General features: G+C 35.7%; 1 protein-coding gene and 1 pseudogene across 1 annotated transcript; one reads left to right on the top strand and one right to left on the bottom strand.

Annotated features, from left to right (window-relative positions):
- Window positions 1–899: 899 nt before the first annotated feature.
- LOC113051204 (myosin light chain kinase, smooth muscle-like) lies at window positions 900–12,737 on the bottom strand (annotated as a pseudogene).
- A 3,029-nt stretch (window positions 12,738–15,766) lies between these two features.
- Window positions 15,767–20,426, top strand: LOC113050779 (mannose-1-phosphate guanyltransferase alpha-B). The gene is made up of 12 exons (XM_026214073.1): window positions 15,767–16,068; window positions 16,305–16,402; window positions 16,514–16,617; window positions 16,799–16,991; window positions 17,468–17,527; window positions 17,640–17,770; window positions 17,887–18,021; window positions 18,106–18,203; window positions 18,347–18,393; window positions 18,466–18,558; window positions 18,659–18,827; window positions 19,608–20,426. The coding sequence occupies exons 1-12, from the start codon at window positions 16,029–16,031 to the stop codon at window positions 19,706–19,708; spliced, it is 1,269 nt and encodes a 422-aa protein (XP_026069858.1). The 5' UTR covers window positions 15,767–16,028; the 3' UTR covers window positions 19,709–20,426.
- The last annotated feature ends 364 nt before the right edge of the window (window positions 20,427–20,790 follow it).

The following is a 20,790-nucleotide window of genomic DNA, read 5'->3' as shown; positions in this document are numbered from 1 at the left end:
TGTGGCTTTCTACCCAGAATATTCCTATGCGTTCCGTTTCTAACAAACTTGCTCCCAAATTTATTGGCCCGTTTTCTATTACCAAGATTATTAATCCGGTAACCGTGCGTCTTAGCCTTCCTCCGGCGTACAGGAGGATTCATCCCGTGTTCCATGTGTCCAAAATTAAATCGGTGATTTCTTCCCGTCTTAATCCGCCTGCCCCGGTTCCCCCCCCGTCTCGTTAATGGGGAAACCACCTATTCGGTTAATCGTATTCTGGACTCTAGACGGAGGGGACGCGGTTTTCAGTACTTGGTGGATTGGGAAGGTTACGGTCCGGAGGAGAGAAGCTGGGTTCCTGCTCGGGACATATTGGATCATCACCTTATAGATGATTACTATCTACAGGTAAAGCAGGCTGGGAACGTCAGGTGACGTCCTAGGGGAGAGGGTACTGTCACGGTAGGAAATCCAGTGTTTCCTCCGTGTCATGTTTTGTGTTTGTTTTTGTACTTACGTTGTCTCCATGTGCTCGTTTAGTTGATTGTCATCACCTGGGTGTTGATTGTCTCGCTCCAGCTGATCCTCATCACACCTCAGCTACTTATACTCACCTCGCTCTCTCTCTGTTGTCAGATCCTCTCTCATTTCTCCGTGTCCTAGTTGGATTACCGTCTTCCGTGTTCGTGTGCTGGATTGGGTTCGTGTTGTCGTCCTCGTGTCAGTGTTCCGGTCTGTTCCTGGTTTCAACCATTGACCACCTTCACCTGCACCATCGACTTCACCATCCAGCTCTTCTCACGCCACCGTAGACCTTCCTTGCCATTGCCAACATTCTGGACTCTCTTTCTAATAAACATCATCTGATTGCCTGCAATTGCTTCCTCCTCTTTTACCTGTCGTTACACTATCGTGTTTATACCACTAGATTGCTCTGCAGTGCAGACCTAAAATGTCAAATGTGTGCACAAAAGTATATTTTCTCTCAAAATTACTGACATGGATGATTTCAATGAAATGATAAAACAAGTGGTGGATCTTTTCAGTGCATCAAATGGTTGCTATACAGGCATATGGTTGTCACATTTAGTTTTGTAGTCTCTTTTGGTAAATCAGTCGGGACACTTGTCTAAACAGAATGGCACAAGCTGGAATGTCTTTGATCATGGCAAACAGTTTTACCCCAAAACAGTTGCTCTTTCCAAACCGTTCTAGGCAGTAAGAAGAAATATGAAAATGGTGTAAAAGAGAAGAATCAAAGTGGTGTCAAATGTTTAAGATATTCATAGTTCCTGTGGTATGCAGTCATTCTCCTCATTCTTCTCACACCGTCCTACACTTCTCCATTTTTATCCACTCCTGTTTCCATCATTATTCAATCCTCTTCCTCTACTTCACCGCCCCCCTCTCCTTCCTCCTCCTGCATAAACTCCACCATCAGTTCAGCAGTACAGGTGGCATCTCCCAGACTATTGATGGCTTTGCAGGTGTACTTGGCATCATCATCGGGACAAACCTCTGAGATCACCAGGCTACAGTGGCCATCCTCTTCATAGTCAATCTGGAAGTGACGTGTCTCCTTAATAGGCTGGTCATCCTTGTACCATACAATCTCAGGGTCTGGGTAGCCTTTATGTTCAGAAAACACAGTAAATCGGTAAAAAATTAAAAAAGGCTGTTAAAAATTCAAATGCAATGTAATTTACCTTTGGTCTACCAACGATTAACCCATAAGGGTATATAATTAAATATCAATATAAAGAGTAGTGGATATGGTGTAAGTGTAAACATTATGAATCATACCCAGCTGCTCTAATTTGCTAATTTTCTGACTCATGATGGTCAAATCTCCAACCAAATTGCCAAGTCTTTTTTTAATTATTTGTGATTTTGAACCACATTACGTGGAGAGAAAAGGGTAAAAACAATCCTCTCAATATTAGTATATCAGCAACTATTTTCATTTTAAATCCTAAAGAATATTAAAATTCACATTTTTTAACTGCTCAACCAAGTAGCTGATGGAAATTTAAGGTAAGAGAGGTAATAATTACCCTCGATCTTACAGTCAAAGAGGGCAGCACTGCCTTCAACCACTTCTACATCCTGAATTACAGAAGATAAGCTCTCAAGGAACTTTGCAGGAGGCTCTTCTAAACACACACACATTTATTAATACACAATCAATATTTTAACATATATGACATTTAATATGCAGTGTTGCTTCATATTGGTTGCTAGACCATTACCATCAGTTGAGGAAACATTTCTTTGGGCCGATTCCTCCTAACATTCCCACAGAGCTGAACCTGGAGATGGCTCGCACTGCATTCCCTGTTTTCTGCACAGATACTCTCAAACATGAAGACTAAGCTCCGTCCCTTCCACCAACAAAACAGTTTCCCACGTAACTCATAGAAATTCATTCTTTGTCTAACAAATCATTAAAAATAGACGCCAGTGCTCTCACCTGCCAGCGGCGTCTAAGGATGTACTTCTTTATTCTCTCTTTGGACAGTTGTTTAGCTTCCATATTTCTGGTGTCCGGTGTGAACCAAGAGTGCTTCAAACACTGAGCACAGGTCAATCTGGCCCTATGAAAATGCAGTTAAAAGGGTCAAAGAATCCATATCAAATGCTTAAAGTCTTCTTCTCAACATGAACAAAATTTGAGTGATCATTTACTTTGCCCATTTCAACCTCTATTTACAATAATGTGAATTTTACTGGGATCTTTGTTAATTGTTAGCCTGTTAGGGTCTATGTCAAGAGCTCAAGAAATTTCAAGAAGCTGTTCAACCATTTTAATGCCGAAAAAGCACCTATAGAGTGCTCTGCAAAGGTATTTGTTTAACTTGGAACAATGTTAGTATTTCTATAAAAGTGATCATGTTTCTGAATCAAAACCTAGGCTTAACGTGCCTCATCTCCTTTTTAAGGAGACTGCTGATGAAGTCTTTTGCCTGATCTGAAATCTCATCAAACGCATCATCCTCAAAATCCCAGGTGGCTGAGGTGACATTGGCAAGGGTTTCATTGTCATTTTCTCCCATGAATGGAGAAAGACCACTGACACTGAAGATAAACAAGAGGAAGGGTATTAGGCAATAATCTTTGATTCTGTTAGCGCACATTCCATCAAAATGTGATATGTAACAGGACTAAAAGCATCCCTTATGGTAAACATTTTTTTTTCTGGTCCCAAAACATATAGGAATGAAAAGGTATACACTGTCATTCTGAATTTTGGGGTCAATTATTTTTTTTATTAAATAAATTAATAAACATTAATTTATTACAAACCATTTAACCAACATTTTTTAATTCAGCAAGGATGCAAAAAATTGATAAAAAATATATATATTTTCATTTTTTCCCTTTTTTTTTTTCCCAAAAAATTGTTTAAAAATGTACCACAGCTTCCACAGATAATTATGTAGCAATGTTAAAAAAAATGGTTTCTGAAGGATCATGTTACACTTAAAACTGGAGCTGCTGCAAATTCAGTTTTGACAGAAATAAATTAAGTTTTAAAATATATTAAAGTAGAAAGCACCAATTTTTAATGGCAATACTATTTTAAAACATTACATATTTAATCAGTATTTTTGATCAAATAAATAGCCTTGGTGAGAATATTAGTGAATTTAAAAAAAATCATTACTAGCACCAAACGTTTGAACGAAGTGTATATATATATATATATATATATATATATATATATATATATATATACAGCATTCATTATAACTATTCTACATATATACACATTATTATAATGGTATAACAAATTCAGTGAAGTGTGTATTCTGTAAAAAGAAATGCTAAACGTTTATTGGGTCAGGGTGGAGCAACTAATTTTTATTTGAAAAATGACTTTGATTCAATCACCTTCAACAAAACTGAACATATATATTTGTGTGTCACCATTGTGCTGGAGAGTAGAGCCTGCACTACAGTCAATGATGAGCCACAAACACTGATGCACTTCTGCTATATTTAAATACAGTAACTATAGCATTAGGGCTGCAGTAATGATCTTTGTTTCAAGTACTTCATCACATACGTGTACTATATAACTTTGAACTGCAGGGATTTGAGTTAAAGTCATGTTTTTTGTTATTTTATTGTTACTCCTTAAGTGTTTGCAGATTTATTCTAAGAAATATTTTTTTCTAAGTGGACTCAAATAAAATAAGTTCAGAGTGATATCACTGTATGAATATGAAAAACAAAGAGATGTGAATTAAAAGTATAGGATGTAAATTAACAGTAGCCACATTACATGTAACCCTGTTCCCAGTAGATTGCTGATATTTAACAGCACATTTTTTACAGTGTGCATTTCACATACAGTAATTAACTTTAATTTGCTTTGCTGTATAATATTGTAATCTATTTTACAGCAATTAGCATGATTTTTAAATGATTTTATTGCCACCTTTTTTTGTCAGTAAAATCATGTAAATTCTACAGAATTATTTTTACACTGTAGCACCGATGGTAATAAAATAATTAATGGAACAAAAACAAAATTTTGCTGTAATAATAATTAATTAAGTATGAACAAAAGCATGATAATATTAATGTCTTAACTGACATTATTAGCCCTTCATGTATTCAGTCTGTATATGTATATAGCTTATTGTGAATATAAACCATCAGTTTCTGACATGGCAAAGCTAGACTGCACCTACTTTTAGAGCTATGCATTTACATGTTCACACAGACAGAGACGACAGAAAGCGCATCCAGTTTATTTTCTGTATTTTACAGAAGCACAACTTTTTGTTGATATTCATGTGAGTGTACACAAAAATAAGGGTACACCATTTACATTTCCGAATGAAATATCAGTCTTATCTGCATGAGAAAAATTGCAGCGTACTTAAACTTTTTTTTTTGATGCATTAGGCTGCAGCCTGTATGACAATCTCACTTTTTGAAATACATTTTCTAAAAACAAAATGTTAGATTAATTTTCTAATGATTTTTAAGGATGTCATCATGTTATATTCTAAAATTATTTTGGTTTTATTTCGTTATTTTATCTCCGTTTTACAAAACAAAAATAATTCCAGTAAGTTTGCAAACTGTCCCTTTGCAGTTAAAGGGTTAGTTCACCCAAAAATGAAAATTATGTCATTAATAACTCACCCTTATGCTGTTCCAAACATGTAAGACCTCCGTTCATCTTCGGAATACAGTTTAAGATATTTTAGATTTAGTCCGAGAGCTCTCAGTTCCTCCATTGAAGCTGTGTGTACGGTCCTGTTATGTGGAGGGGTAGGGAGGAACTCAAGTGCAGACAGGATTCACTGAACACAGGATTTATTAGGCAAAAGTGCCAGAAAACCATGCATACTCTATTTTTGCAGTTGTTTGCACTTGTTTACCTGGCCTTCGAGCAAGTCCGAAGTCAATGAGTTTGATCTTGCTTCCTGTTTTGTTGATGCACATGATGTTCTCAGGTTTGAGGTCCAAGTGGACAAAGCCCTGCTTGTGGATAAACTGGACTCCATTAATGATCTGCAGCATGTACTTAATCACCTCTCACTCAATCAGCTCGAAATCCTCATCAGCGATTCACTTAAACAACTCACTGCCAAAAATCCTGCAGCCAATGGGGACCACAATGACATTATCGTTATGTGACACTAACCAATCACTGTTAGACTGCGATCTCAGTGCATTAGAACTGTTTATACGCATTCCATTTAACAACCAAGTGAACAGTGTCTGCACCTGGAGTGCTAAACAATTTTCTTACAAAGATTTAATTCTGGGCTATTTTCCATCATGGCTGCCAAGCTGAAGCAGAGAGCATCCACACTTTCTTCTGCCCACCTCCCTGTTTCTCCATCTCACTATATAAGGACGTGTGACATGCACTTCTACAATCAAAGGATGCTGGATTTTACATTCCACTCTCACCATAAAAAGCTAAACTGGTGGAATGATTTAAAGGTGCTGAAAAAACAAATACCAAACATTTCACCCTGTTCAAAGACACCAGGGAACACAAGGTAGGTTCACTATAAAGTAAACTAACTTTATCATCACTCCCAATCTGGAGCATGACTGATGGCCTTTTTATGAAAGCTTTTATTCAGTCAACCTACTGTATGTCACATTTGTATTTCTGTTTAGAAGACAGAAGATAGGTTAGGGACTCACATTTCTAAAACCATGACTATATCAGATTTTCCCTCAAAGGCGTCCACACACTGCACCAGTTTGGGGTGGTGGAGGCTGTTCATGATGCCAATCTCCTGCTTCACATTTTCTTTTTCCTTCTGTGAGAATGTCTTGATGAACTTCCCTGCCCATACCTTCTTGGTGGACTTTTCTATGAGTTTCAAGACTTGACCAAATTTCCTCCTGTAAGAGATTGGAGAAAGGCAATGTGAGTTGGAAGAAATATCTTGTACAGTAAATCCAAAATGATATGTTATATTGATAGTGTTGATGATGGATATGACAGATGCATCTCCTACGTTCCTAAGCGGTCCTCTATATCATAGAAATCCTATACGCTACAGTCTTTCTTAATGACCACATCTCTGTAATCTAGTTCTTTCTCCTCATCTGTGAAATGAACAGGATATGTATCAGACTGACCATGTGGGAGATATGTTAGTAAACTCTGGATTGAAGAAGGATGGAATGGTGGGCTAACTGTTTTGAACTTCATACCATCATCAGACACAGTGGCTCCAACTCCCCCCTCTTCCTTTTTCTCTGGAGAAAATAATATATGAATGTTTATGAAAAAAAATATGAAAGCTTAGTTTTTAATCAGTACATTAGCTCATCACATTTATATTTTTTGGGGTTCAGTTATCTGACACCATGGATATATGTTTTCCAATTAAACCTGAACAAAATCTGCCTTTTGAAAAAAAAAAGCACCTTTTCACCTTTTTTCATTCTGTATTTCTGTATAATGTGTATATGCATTTCATTAAAAAAAAATAATTATCTGTATTACATTAAATATGATGTATCAAATGCATTGATAGGTTTGATGCATTCAAAATAGTATTGATACAATAAAGTGCATTTGATACCTTACATTTCTTATATTATTGATTGTATAATATGGATAATACTGATTCACTCATATAATGTTATGTTGTTAGATCATTGTTAAATGTAACACACACACACACACACACACACACACATATATATATATATATATATATATATATGTATATATAATCAATTTGACAGAATAGTACTACATTTGACATTACATTTGATAAAATAATGCATAATATTAAAAATATTAATCTTTTAGATTGTTACATTTTCTGTAGAGACTGTATTGCTTTTGTTATGTCTAATATGTAATGGATGATGTCACAATGCATCATCTTGTTATTATGTGTATCTTAATAGTTTGAATATAATTATTTATTCATCCCATTTAAAATGACAAATAAAACACTTTCTATTCCATATTGTTAAACAATTTACTAATCAGCCCTGATGACATATTTATATATCATTTTACACCATGTCTAAGGAAATAACTAGTCAATATTCATCTACGAGTGCATCTGAGAATTGACAGGGGTTCTAAGGAAACTGCCTCTCCTGATCAGCATCGAGGGAGAGAGTGTTTGTGTGGACACCGTCTTGCTGGATTTACCCTTACATGGGCATGCTAAATATTGGGTCTCCAAAGATCCAGGAAACAGTGGCTATCCACTATTTATTTAAGGTTTGTTCACCATCAAGAAACAATGCAACATGTAAACCCCACTAATACTCCAGCAAAGTCCAGAGAGACAAAAAAAGGGGGAGAACAGTGATGAGGAAGACAGAGAGGACAGTCAGATCTTTATGTGTTTCAGCTAACAGAAGTCTACCATTTTAGGCCTTCTCTTTGTCTTCAGTTGCTTCTTTCCTATCTTTCATGTTCTCTCGTATGCTAGGACACACCTGAGCTTTTTCCACAAGCACTGTGGGGATACATTGTAGTCTGTTCTGGTATTTGCCAATAACATCCTTTTTGTGCCCTAAATTATGAAATCAATTTGTCATTTTTTGATAAGAACATAACTGCAACATAAATGTGAGCCACTTATGAAATACTAGAAGAACGAATGCAGCAGTACAGCTAGTTGATTGTTATTTCAAAACACTAATGGCTGAGTTTGTTTTCTGCTCTGTCGTGATCCATTGTGTTAAAAGCCGGAACAAAAACTATAGATACAATCTGTCATCAGATACAGTGGGATGGAAATCCTCTCTGGGAGTCTGTAGAGTGCACTTGATGGCCATTGTTCCTGTCTGCAAGGTCAACTTCTCACATGACAAGTATTTTTGAAAGGGAAATTGGGATGAAATGTGCACTAAATATGTTGCAGAATTAAGGACTAAATGCTTTTGACAACCATTTCAGATGATTAAAGACAACATAAGGAGAAAATGGACATAATAAGTGAGTTATTGTGGTTTTTTGGAAGCTTACTCAAATATTCACTGCATATGGTCATCCTCAAAGAAGGGTAAAACAAACACAAGGCCTATTTACAGTACGCTAAGATTGAATATTTGTTGTTCGTTGTAGACAAGATTTTGAATATAAACAATGGATTGCTATATATAAAGAGATATATACATGACAAATCTCAGATGTATGATTGTTTACATTGTCACAAAATGTAACTATATTATCACCCAGCTTATGTACATATGTACTTATGTATATTGGTCAATATGTACTATATAGAATATCTCCACTGCTTGTATCATCGTAAAATCGAAAACATATTACCACTCAGCTCTAATTTTGTGAATGTGATGATAAGGCATAACCTGACATGACTTTATTTGACTTTCCTGTAAGGGTGCTCTCATAAATGGATAGTTCACCCAGATATGAAAATTCTGTCATTGTTTATTCATCCTCAAATTGATACCTTTAGGACTTTCTTTATTCAATGGAGCACAAAAGGAGTTATTTATAACTTAATGTCCAAGCTGCTCCTTTTCATACACTCAATTGTCAATGGTGACCATGAAAACTGGGAATATACTCTATGAGTTTTGACTACTTTTATGTATAATTTTTGGAGCTTGTCAACCCTTGGTCCCCATAAACTTTAATTATATGGAAAAGAGGAGCATTAACATTCTTCAAAATATCACCTTTTATGTTCCACAAATGGAAGACATGTTGATGAACAGGATTTGGTAATGAAATGAGATTAAGTAACGGATTACTGTAATAACTTTTAATCCCTTTAAAAATAAACTAGTAACAGCTCAAGTAAACAGGCCACAACATGTGTTCTTACTCACATTATGTAGTGGGAGTTGGAGAAGAGCTCTTCTTGTTCTTCTTATCTGCTGATGGGTCTGAAGGATCTAGAGGAATGCAATACAAATGAACGTAATATTTTTTTCCCCTCCATTTTGTTTCTAAAAAAAATCTTAATTATTAGTTGTGGGAGGAATTTGACATTGTAGAAGAAGTCTAGGAGACAGGACACTTACCATCTACAGCGACCATACAGGAACACTCTGCTTTACCATGTGCATTCTCTGCCCTACATCTGGAGCATCCTTCATCCTCTGGGAGAGCCTTGTCAATTGCAAGTGAACACTTTTCACCTGATGTAAAACAAGAGGTAGCATTGAATGACAAATGTGTATCATGCTTCCAAACACATAGCAGCTGAAAACAGAACTGTTTTATGATTAAAGTTTTGCTTTCAATCTTGGTATTCATTGAATCCTAAATGGTGGGCTTATGCTTTGCAAAGATTAAATATCTTATACCAGCTATTATCAGACAATAAAAAGCTATTGCACCTTTACTATTATAAAAAAGATACTTGATTTCCAAGGATAAATTCACATTTATGTATATACGTATATTATCCAAATAAACTTCCAACTCTAAGTTGTAATCCATAAATATATATTGTATTATTTAATTCTTTATTTAACAGGGACAATTACCTACAGAGCTAAATTTCATCTGCTGTCCCTCGCCAGGATTACCTCTGTAGGTAATTGTCCCTGTTAAATAAAGAATTAAATAATACAATATATATATATTTATGGATTACAACTTAGAGTTGGAAGTTTATTTGGATAATATACGTATATACATAAATGTGAATTGACTTAACAATAACATCAATGTAAAAGCATATACAGCCCCAGCTGTATTGTTTATAAAACAGTGAGCATATCTATTAGGTTTCTTGTCAAATACTGTTAAAGCATTTTTAAATAAGGTATATTAAGGTCTAAAAGTAGCTTTTCCTGCTTGTGACCATGAAGTAATCCAATAGAAGGAATGAGAAAAAAATAACCTCTTAAAGGGGGGGGGGGGGAATGCTCGTTTTCACTCAATATCCTGTTGATCTTGAGTACCTATAGAGTAGTACTGCATCCTTCATAACTCCAAAAAGTCTTTAGTTTTATTATATTCATAAGAGAAAGATAGTCTGTACCGATTTTTCCTGGAAAAACACGACCGGCTGGAGGCGTGACGTGTGGGCGGAGCTAAAGAATCACGAGCGCGAATAGGCTTTTGCGTTGAGAGCATGTGGAAGCTGTGACATTACCGTGAGAGAAAATCCATCATCCAAAACAAACCATGGCTTACAGTCAGATTCAGCCGTTTATTTATGATCCAGAATCATAAAAGGCTGAAACTGAACGAGAGCAGCAGCAGCAACGACTCTCTCTGAGCGGGGCTCGAACCGGGGTCTCCGGCATTGGAGGGGACACACCAACAAGGAGGCAGAGATATTTGAAGCAGTTTTACTCACCGCCTGCGGTTCCAACACACGATCTTGACCCTTTTTCGTTGGGATTGCATCATCCTTAAGAAATAAACGATATGCAAATCCGCCGTCAAACTGGGCCTTGTTTGTAAAACAAGCATCTTCGAAATGCAGGGAACAAACAAAAACACTTGCACAACTCCGTTGATGCTCTGTAAAAATAAACTCCATCCACTGGTCCCTTAATGCTGTTTTTTTGGTAATCTGTGCAGGGTTGTCTTGCCCTGGCAACCAAAAACACACTTCTTTTGTGACTTTCCGCGATGCTCTCGCTCTGATCAGTGAATTGCTCTGATCAGTGAATGTCTCTGCTCTGCTCTACGGGAGCGCGCGCTCTTCCGGCAAACGTGCCCTCAGGACCCATATAAGGAAATTCCGCTCCATCTAACGTCACACAGAGCCATACTTGAAAAAAACTTTCCGAAACTTGTGACAAACCGGAAGGAGTATTTTTGGAACAGAAATACTCCTTCAAACGTACAACTTAATTTTTTAAACTTTGTCCATGTTAAGCATGGGAATCCAACTCTTTAACAGTGTAAAAAAACTCAGTATGCATTAAATAGCATTTCACCCCCCCTTTAAAGTTAGCATAACGTTCAACTTGTCTTAAATCCTAAAAGGTGATGTTTAATGAATTTATTTGATTGTTTCAAATATTGTTTTTCTTCTTAAGAAAAAAAACAATTAAGGAACACTTTTCACTATTAACTAATTAGCATACATATTGCTAACACATTGACTGTTTATTAGTATTTATAAATCACATATTAATGCCTTATTCTGCGTGACCATATTCTAGATCACTTAACCCTACCTCATACCTAACTATTACAATAACTACCTTACTATCTTTATGCAGCAAATTAAGAGTTTATTGAGGGAACACTCTTGGTTAATAGTGAATATGTGTTCCCTAATCTAAAGTGTTACCAAAAAAATTAAAAATAAAATAATAATAATAATAATTAAATAAATAAATAAAAAATACTGAATAATTTCTCAGTAATCACATTTTTACAATTTAACATTCTTACAAATTTAAAAAGATTTTGATGAACCCGGCCCCTGCTTTTTCTAAACATACAATCCACCAGAACAACTGAAAACCTAAAGCACTGGATAATGCATTAGTGCAGGGAACACCCATTACATCCTTGTTTGATTTAGGGGGAATCTTCTATTGCTATTTCAGAACTTTAATTGCGACCAAGACCATCATTCTGTCTCATGTCAGTGGAGTGGACTAGAGAGACCTTAAATCATCAGATCGAAAAATCTAATGTGAATGAGCTCAAAGTATAAAGATAACATCACTGGGCACTCCAGTTGGCAAAGAATCAGCCTCAGCTTTAAGATCTTTCCTCTCAGCATGTGATTTACAACACAGCTCAGAACACTATCGCAGGGAATTTGGGAAGAAAGGTTTTAAACCTGTCCTCATCATTAAATAACTCTACTGACATAAGGTTATCACATTTAATTGGAATTGTGTGTCACATTTAGACGTCTATCATCAAAAGACATAAATAACTGTGTAGAAAAAACAAGATCAACAGTATTTTGTATTGTAATTGTGAAACTGCGGTCAAATGTATCTGCTTTCATACCTTCCTGTGATAAGATAATGAACTTGGATGCCTTCACAATTTTCCCATCAAGAATCCAGGTGATGACAGCTTGGGGGTCAGAGGTCACCTGACACTCTAACCTCAGCCTCTCTCCATCCACCACAGTAATGTCACCGAGGGGCTGTTTGAAAATGGGCAGCTTTCCTGCATCCTTCTGTCCTCCATTCACAACTTTTGTCTTTTTGTCATTTGTCTCTGCTATCTGTCCATCATTTGTTTGATTCGTTGGGCTGGCTTTCTCCTTTTTTTCAGTTTTCCCTGCATTCGTGCTGCTGGCTTTTTTCTCTGTTTTTATCAGTTGTGCCGCCATTTACACCATTGACACCAGTTTGCTTTTCCTCCCGGGGTGTCTTGGGTGCTAGTTCTGATGATTTCTGTTCTTTTTGCTCGGTCTTCTCTGGTTCTGTTGCTTGCTTTTTGTTCAGGAAAGACCTGAAGTCTGAAGGTGCACTGCTTGGAGGTGGTGTGGCAGCAAGTGCTTTGGGTGAACCATCTTTCTTGTTGAGCAATGATCTAAAGTCAACCTTTGTTGGGTTGCTTGTCTTTATCCCAGACACTGGCTTAGGCCCTAAACTGGGCTTTAGAGCTGCCCTAAAGTCTGTCATCTGGCTTCCTTTGCTAACCCCTAGAAATGAAAACCAAATATATGAACTCTCCTTTCGTCAGTTCCCCTCAGCTCCTTTGGTAGGGGTTTCTTGCAGTTCCACAAGTTGTAAATAGATAAGGGTGTCCAGACTGTTGTATGAACACTTTGTGGAAGTCCTGCTCTGTGTGTGGCTTCCAGTCACTGTGCCACTCTTGTCCCACTCCTGGGACAACACCTCTGGACCAGAATGAAAGAGGGAGGAGAGAATTGAGAGTAGACAGAGGACATACAGAGGGAAGGAAAGCGATATGTGAGGGTGGGGAGTGGAATTGGATTGTTTAAAAGCTTAGGCTCCATTCTATAATAGGTTAATTGGAGACAGGAACATAATTCATATCTATGTGGCATCAAAGTGTGGGAGTGCCGTTACCTTATTAGGGAAACACTTCCGGCCCATGGGCATCAGCACAGCAGAACAGAGCTAGGAGGTAAACAGATGGCAAGATTTAATCAGAATCTGATTCATTACTAGTATGTTAAGGATACAAACACAAATAAAAATCTTTACTTTGCCTGATTTGGGATTACATTCATTAAAAAGCAAGAACTTTTTAATAATGAGAAAAGGAAGAGAGTCTCACAGTTCCTTTGCTGGAGAGAAACCAGAAAAGAAGTGTTCTGGTTATTCCGTTGGCATTTCTTTGGATGCTCGTAACTTTTTGACCTCTATAAAAATGTGGACCCCTAATTGGGTCATTTTGAAGATGCATTTCACTAATAAGAGTTGAGTTGCATGTCTGTATATTAAAATGTTACATAGTATGGGTCTGAATCTCTCTGTTACTCTTTTATTTGTGTGGAAGATGGACACAGCAATGGAATGTCTCCCAGATAAAATAGCTTCCTGTGCTGTTTTGCTTCACCACAAAGTGAACTGGTGTGTGATTTTTCCATTGCTGCTGGTATGAAACAGTTAAACTCACATCTTTAAACTAACCTATTTTTTATTCTGTAAAAATCCAATCCTCAATGTAAAATATGTTAGGTGGTCCAGGCAGTTGTTGCATATGAGTAATAACTGGATGAAAAAACAACCAACTGGAGAAAAATAGCAGGAATGTTCTAGAATGAAGAGTATAGGCATGAGATGGGTGGATACTCTTTACCTTCTAAATATGAAAAAATGAGTTTTATGTATGTCTGATATGTATCAAAGGAGAAATCCGAAATCAAATCTTATGCCTGAAAATTCTTATTGCTTGCAAAATATAACCTATATTTAATGCACAAATAAACATTTGATATGGATTAACCTTTCATTGGGATTTTTACCGTTTGAAATTTTAGTCAAGGTTAGTTAACTAAATACATTTTTTATTTATTTATTATTCAGTTGTTAGCCTTTAGACTATACAGTGTATGTGCTTAAATGTGAGCATACTGTAACTTACTATAGAAACTGCATTTTCTCTCAAGGGTTATTACCTCATACATTATAGCAATAAACTGACAACTGGTACATTTCTTATCATTAATAAACACTCATCTCCTCCTTGCATTTAAATTATGCCAATACCCATGACACATTCTGAAATAGTAAAACAACAGTTTGTGTGACAGAACAGAGATGGGATCCCTTAATATCCATACCTAGAGTGGTGTGAAAGGAACACTACTATATGCTTTGTATCTGAGAATGGAGAGGCTCTCATCTGGGGCAGACAAGCAAGGGGACACTGTTTACAGAACAGCTTGTGTGGTCTTTCTTCTTCTGAGACCAGAACCTTAAATGTCCATAAAGACTTGGACTTCCAGGTCAATCAGCAATTCTCATACCAGTTATGATTTAATGCTTCTGTATACTGTTCAACAATGGTTCTTTTTAGAGAATGTTGTCATGTAATATATAATGTTTCAGGCCTGTTAAGCTATTTGGACATTTCACTTTGAAACATGACTTTTAATTATATAATCAATTCATGATTCATGGCTGTTACATGTTACAGCTAAATTTAGTTGCTATTACTATATAAACCTCTATTAATATGGCTTTGGTATACCCCAACACCCCCCCCCCCCCCATTTATTTTGCATTTAAAACTAAATATAGATGATTATATATTTTTAAATTTAAAAAAAATATTATATATATATATATATATATATATATATATATATATATATATATATATATATATATATATATATATATATTCAAGGCCCAAGGAAAATATATTAAAGTAATGTGGTTTTACATTTTAGAGTAATTAGAAAATGGTTATACATTTTATGCACATAAATGGAGGCCATGAGACCAAAATAAAATTATATAAAAAACAACTTGGCAAATATTTTTTAAACTACATTTTACAGTGTTTCTTCTTTATTATCTTCTTTATATTCATTATGATTTCAAACATCAGTCAATCTATGAAATCTACCAGACTAGACTGTGGGAAAAGGCTAGGTCTGCCATCTCGTGGTAGATCATTTGACCCAACCATCCTCGTGTGAAATGACGTTATGGAGAGAAACGTAAAGAAATGTTTTTTGTTGTTGTTGTTGTTGTTATTATCTGCCTATATAATATAAGATAATCGTGAGGCCTGAATTGTAGTCTTTATTAAATCTTATTTAATGCTTGTTTGAACTAAATATGGAACAAATGGACCAGTCTGTACATAAGTTGATCTGTATCTCCACACAGATGACGTGATTGGCAAGTGCAGCAGACACGTCATAGTAGGCGGGATTACAGTAGAATCACTTCCGCATTACAGTTGTTTAGATTTGGACCCTTTCTTTTACTGTTTATTATTTGGACTCAGTTTCGCGTTGTCAGAAAGAAATTGACTGAGAAGTCGCTCTTTATTTCGTTAAAAAATTTCGTAACCATTCATTTGCATAAACAGATTTACAAGAATTAACTTACTTAAAAAAAACTGTACGTGATACTGCAGCGTATTAAATCAGATTTCAGTCATCCTGAAGAGTTAACTGCCTCATATCTGAAAGATGTTAAAAGCGATTATCATAATTGGGGGCCCTCAAAAAGGTGAGGCATTGATTATTATTATTTATTTTTACTGTACAAATGTTATGAATGACAGATAATTGATACCACAACAACAGTGTACGATGACGTGGCGCAAAGGACGTAGCTACGTGAGCGCGTCCGATATCATAAAATCAACTTAGCTGTACAAATTAACGGTCTTAATATAAAAGTAGAAAACATGTTGGAATATCGATATTAAAACGCATTCATTCATTAATATGCCCTGCATTCAGGTACCAGGTTCCGCCCCCTGTCATTCGAGGTGCCCAAACCTCTGTTCCCTGTGGCAGGAGTTCCCATGCTGCAGCATCACATAGAAGCCTGTGCCCAAGTAAGACCATTGATTGTGTTTAGAGTACACGTGAAACATCAAATTTAACATTATTCACAGTATTCATTATCTGTTTTGAAAGTTTGCCATGCTTTATTCTGTTTTATACAGGTTCCTGATATGAAAGAGATCATATTAATAGGTTTTTATCAGCCCAATGACGAGCTTAACCACTTCATTTCTTCTTCTCAGCAGGAGTTTAAAATCCCAATACGGTAGAAATTGGTTCAGATCACTAGCTATTTTAAATAAGGCCAAATTGAAGCTCTTCATTGTGTTATATAATAACTTTGCTGCTATATTGATATTTTGTTTTACAGATCTGATAGCTCTGTAATTAAACATACAATCAAATCCATAGAATTAAACACATTTTCTTCCTTTTTGAATCTCAAGGTACCTGCAGGAGTTTGCTGCCCTGGGTACAGGTGGAGGGATCTATCACTTTCGTGACCAGATCCTGTCTGGGGGTCCAGCTGCATTTTTCCTCATGAATGCTGATGTATGCTCTGAGTTCCCATTGAAGGAAATGCTTCGGTTTCACCGTCAACATGGCGAGAATCATTGTGGAGTCTTACTTGGAACTACAGTAGGTATACCGTAGAGAGATGGTAATACTATGTGGTCTTGGGAATTTAATCCAAATGTCTTACTGCAATAATATAATATTCTTTAATATAATATACAGTACTGTTCTAAAGTTTACATTTAAAACAAACAATGTTTTTTTAAATTAGTCTCCAATGCTCACCAAGAGTGATTTTTTTTAAATAAAAATACAGTGAAAGCATTAATATTATGACAAATTATTACTATTAAACTGAAAAAATTGTAAAAACTGTTTTCTATTTAAATATTTTAATATATTTCATGTAAAATAATGACTCCAGTCATTACTCCAGTCTTCTGTGTCACATGATCGTTCAGAAATCATTATTTTATGCTGATTTGGGGTTTTAGTTTTAGATCTCACCATTGAAAATAGTGGTGCTGAATCTGATTATTAATTTTGTGGAAACAGAGGTTAATTGTGTCAGGTTTGTTTCTATATATCTCTCATTGCAGGCCAATAGAACACAATCTCTGAACTACGGTTGCATTGTGGAAAACCATGAGACAAATGAGGTACTATAAATAAAACTGTGAAATATGATGGACAAACATTCTGTTTAATAAATGCCATTAAGAAGATGCTTACTTTTTCACAGTGTGCTAATTATCCCTCATTTTCTTTCAGGTGCTCCATTTTGTGGAGAAACCCAATACTTTTGTAAGTGACATTATCAACTGTGGTATCTATTTGTTCACACCAGATATTTTTGGCCACATTGGGAAGGTTTTCCAGAGGAACCAGCAAGAGAGGATCCAGTGAGTGTCACTAACATAATTCAGCCTTTGCAGCCTTCCCTGGATAGATTTACGTGTATAATAATAGGCTGGTCTGACAGTTTGCACTGAAATGAGTTATTCCTTTTTCTCCACAGGGAAGAGCTCACTAATGGCAAGCAGATGCCAGAGGTGATTCGGCTAGAGCAGGACATCTTTACAACCCTAGCAGGACAGAAAAAACTCTTTGTCTACAAAACGCAGCATTTCTGGAGTCAGATAAAGTCTGCAGGGTAAATCTGTCTTTCTCTCAGTTTTTACTTATCTCCACTTTCTGCCACTGTTTCTTATACATGATCTCATATAATGTAATACAGGTCTGCAATATATGCTAGTCGTTTGTACCTCAAGCAGTATCATCAGACACATCCTGAGAGACTAGCCACAAACCAAGACGGAACCCCCAAAATTATAGGTATGTTGCATGAAGTATTCGCTCTCTTTAGGTGTGTTTTTGTTAAACATAATTTACCTGTGTAAATATAGAACTGAATAGTTGTGTTATGAAACCATGTGCATCTACAAGGCCACTGAAAATGATCTGTTTTCCACCTTCAGGAGATGTTTATATCCACCCGACAGCAAACATTGATCCCTCTGCTGTGGTAAGTACATTGACAACAACTTATATAAATATATGTTTCTGTATTATAATCAATTTCTTTCTCTCTGTTCAGTTGGGTCCTAATGTTTCCATTGGCAAAGCAGTCACAATTGGAGTAGGTGTAAGAGTGAGGGAGTCCATCATTTTACATGGAGCCGTGTTACAGGTGGAGCCGAATGCTTCTGTTTTCATATTTGTAACAATGGCAATCAGACGCCAGAAAGAAAAGTGAAATTGATCATTAAATAAATGGGTCTCTGTTTCAGGATCACTGTTGTGTGTTGAACAGTATTGTTGGGTGGGACAGTACAGTGGGGAAATGGGCAAGAGTAGAAGGAACTCCAAGTGACCCCAATCCCAACGACCCATATGCCAAGATGGACAGCGAGACACTGTTCAGGGAAGGAGGTCTGACCCCATCCATCACCATCCTTGGTATGAAAATCTAGTGGAACATAGATAGAGAACACAGTACAAGATAATTCATCAATATCATTTTAATATGCTGATTTGGTGCATTTCTTATTATTAATGTTGAAAACTGTTGTGCTTCTTATTATTTTTGTGGAAACAGTTGTATATTTTTTCAGGATTCTTTGCTGAACAAAAAAAACCCAGTATTTTAAATCTTTGTAACAATATAAATGTGATCAGTTTAATGCATTGTTGCTGAATGATAATTTATTTTAAAAGAAAACCTGGTAGCACTTTAGTACAGGGTCCAATTCTCGCTAATAACTAGTTGCTATTAGCATGTCTATTCTTAACATATTGGCTGTTTATTACTGCTTATAAAGTACATATAATGCATGACATCCATAATCCTACCCAATACCCTAAACTTTACAACTACCTTACAAACTATTAATAAGCAGCAAATCAGGAGTTAATTGAGGCAAAAGTCATAGTTAATTGTTAGTTAATAGTGAGAATTGGACCTTAAAATAAAGTGTGACCGAAAACCTTTTACTGATGCCAAACTTTTGAAAGGTAATATAATATAATGTAGTCATATTGTACCTGCAGTTATTAATTATAACCTGAAGAGTGTTTTAACCACATCAATGAGATGTACTGGTAGGTTTAGTACAGAAGGTGGAGCTGTTCGTTAAGAAATTATAACCATTAATCATCCTGCTACTGCATGTGTGTGGCAACAATTTTTCCACAACAGGAAGTTTGTCTGACCATCTTTACTCTATATTTCTGTTCTAGGCTGCAATGTGAGTATTCCATCAGAGGTCATCATTAGGAACTCTATCGTTTTGCCTCATAAAGATCTCAACAGGAGTTTCCAAAACCAGATTATCCTATAGAAGACACTTTCCTCTATTTTTTTTATAAACAAACACTGTAGGGTCATGTAGAAAGCATGCCTAAAGATTGCACAAAGTATTGTTTATCATTATTTAATGTTTATGTATTCGTTAGTTACAGTTCAAAGAAAAGGAGTCCACTTGTGAGGTCAAATTGTATTGCAGTAATATAGCATGAAAAATATGGTTCAGCTGTGAATTTTCCTAATAATGACTGGGAATTTTGTACTAAATAGCTCATTCTATGTTGATACAGCAGCCTTTTACACATACAGTAACATAACTAGATTTTACTTAGATTTTTATAGTTTTATTCCTTCATTACAAATCACACATACCTGTACTGCCAGTGAGCAATGAAGTATTTTTTTAGAAACTGACACATCTGAAGCCAAATATTTTTGGCAGGAATGTAAAATATGGTGATTAAGGTTTAATAAGAATAAAAAAAAAAGATTAAGGATTTTATTTTTTGTTTTCTGTTGCAACAGTGTATTAAAATAATTTAACTACAGAAACATCAGAACGTGTGGAGTTTTATTATAAAAAATTGACGAGTCCCCTGTTTGAGCCCTGAAACTGAGCCCAATGCTTTTAGATTTTAATTAAAAGATTTGAAAAAATGAATTGAAAACACCATAATTCTTTAAACGTGTTACTGAAATGTACATATATCAAATGATTTAGTTATGGAAAAAATAAAACTGATAGTGCCGTACGAGTGACCAGTCTGACTGGTTATGTGTTTCTTTGCCATTAACAAGTTCTTCTGTGGTTTTCTATCAGCTAGTGAGAATTGCAGAATAATTTAGGGGTTAATAAAACATAATTGCCATTTAGTTGTTTTAATTTCATTTATTTTTATGACCAAAGTAGCATCGCTGCAAATGTGATATTGTCTGCACTGACATTTTCAAATTAAGTTTACTTATGTACCAAATGTAAGTTAGATAAACAAGGTTTTCTTACTCCCATTATTTTTTATTTTTCATTTAATTTTGTCTGCAGTCATATAGAAAGGGTCTTCTTATCACTCATTATGTTTCTTTGATTTATCTGTATAAATAACTGAAAGGATATTC

The sequence above is a fragment of the Carassius auratus genome, chromosome 31, assembly GCF_003368295.1.
Source record: "Carassius auratus strain Wakin chromosome 31, ASM336829v1, whole genome shotgun sequence".
Lineage (NCBI taxonomy): Eukaryota > Metazoa > Chordata > Actinopteri > Cypriniformes > Cyprinidae > Carassius > Carassius auratus.
The sequence above is the reverse complement of the archived record's forward strand: the minus strand, read 5'-3'. Positions and strand labels throughout refer to the sequence as shown.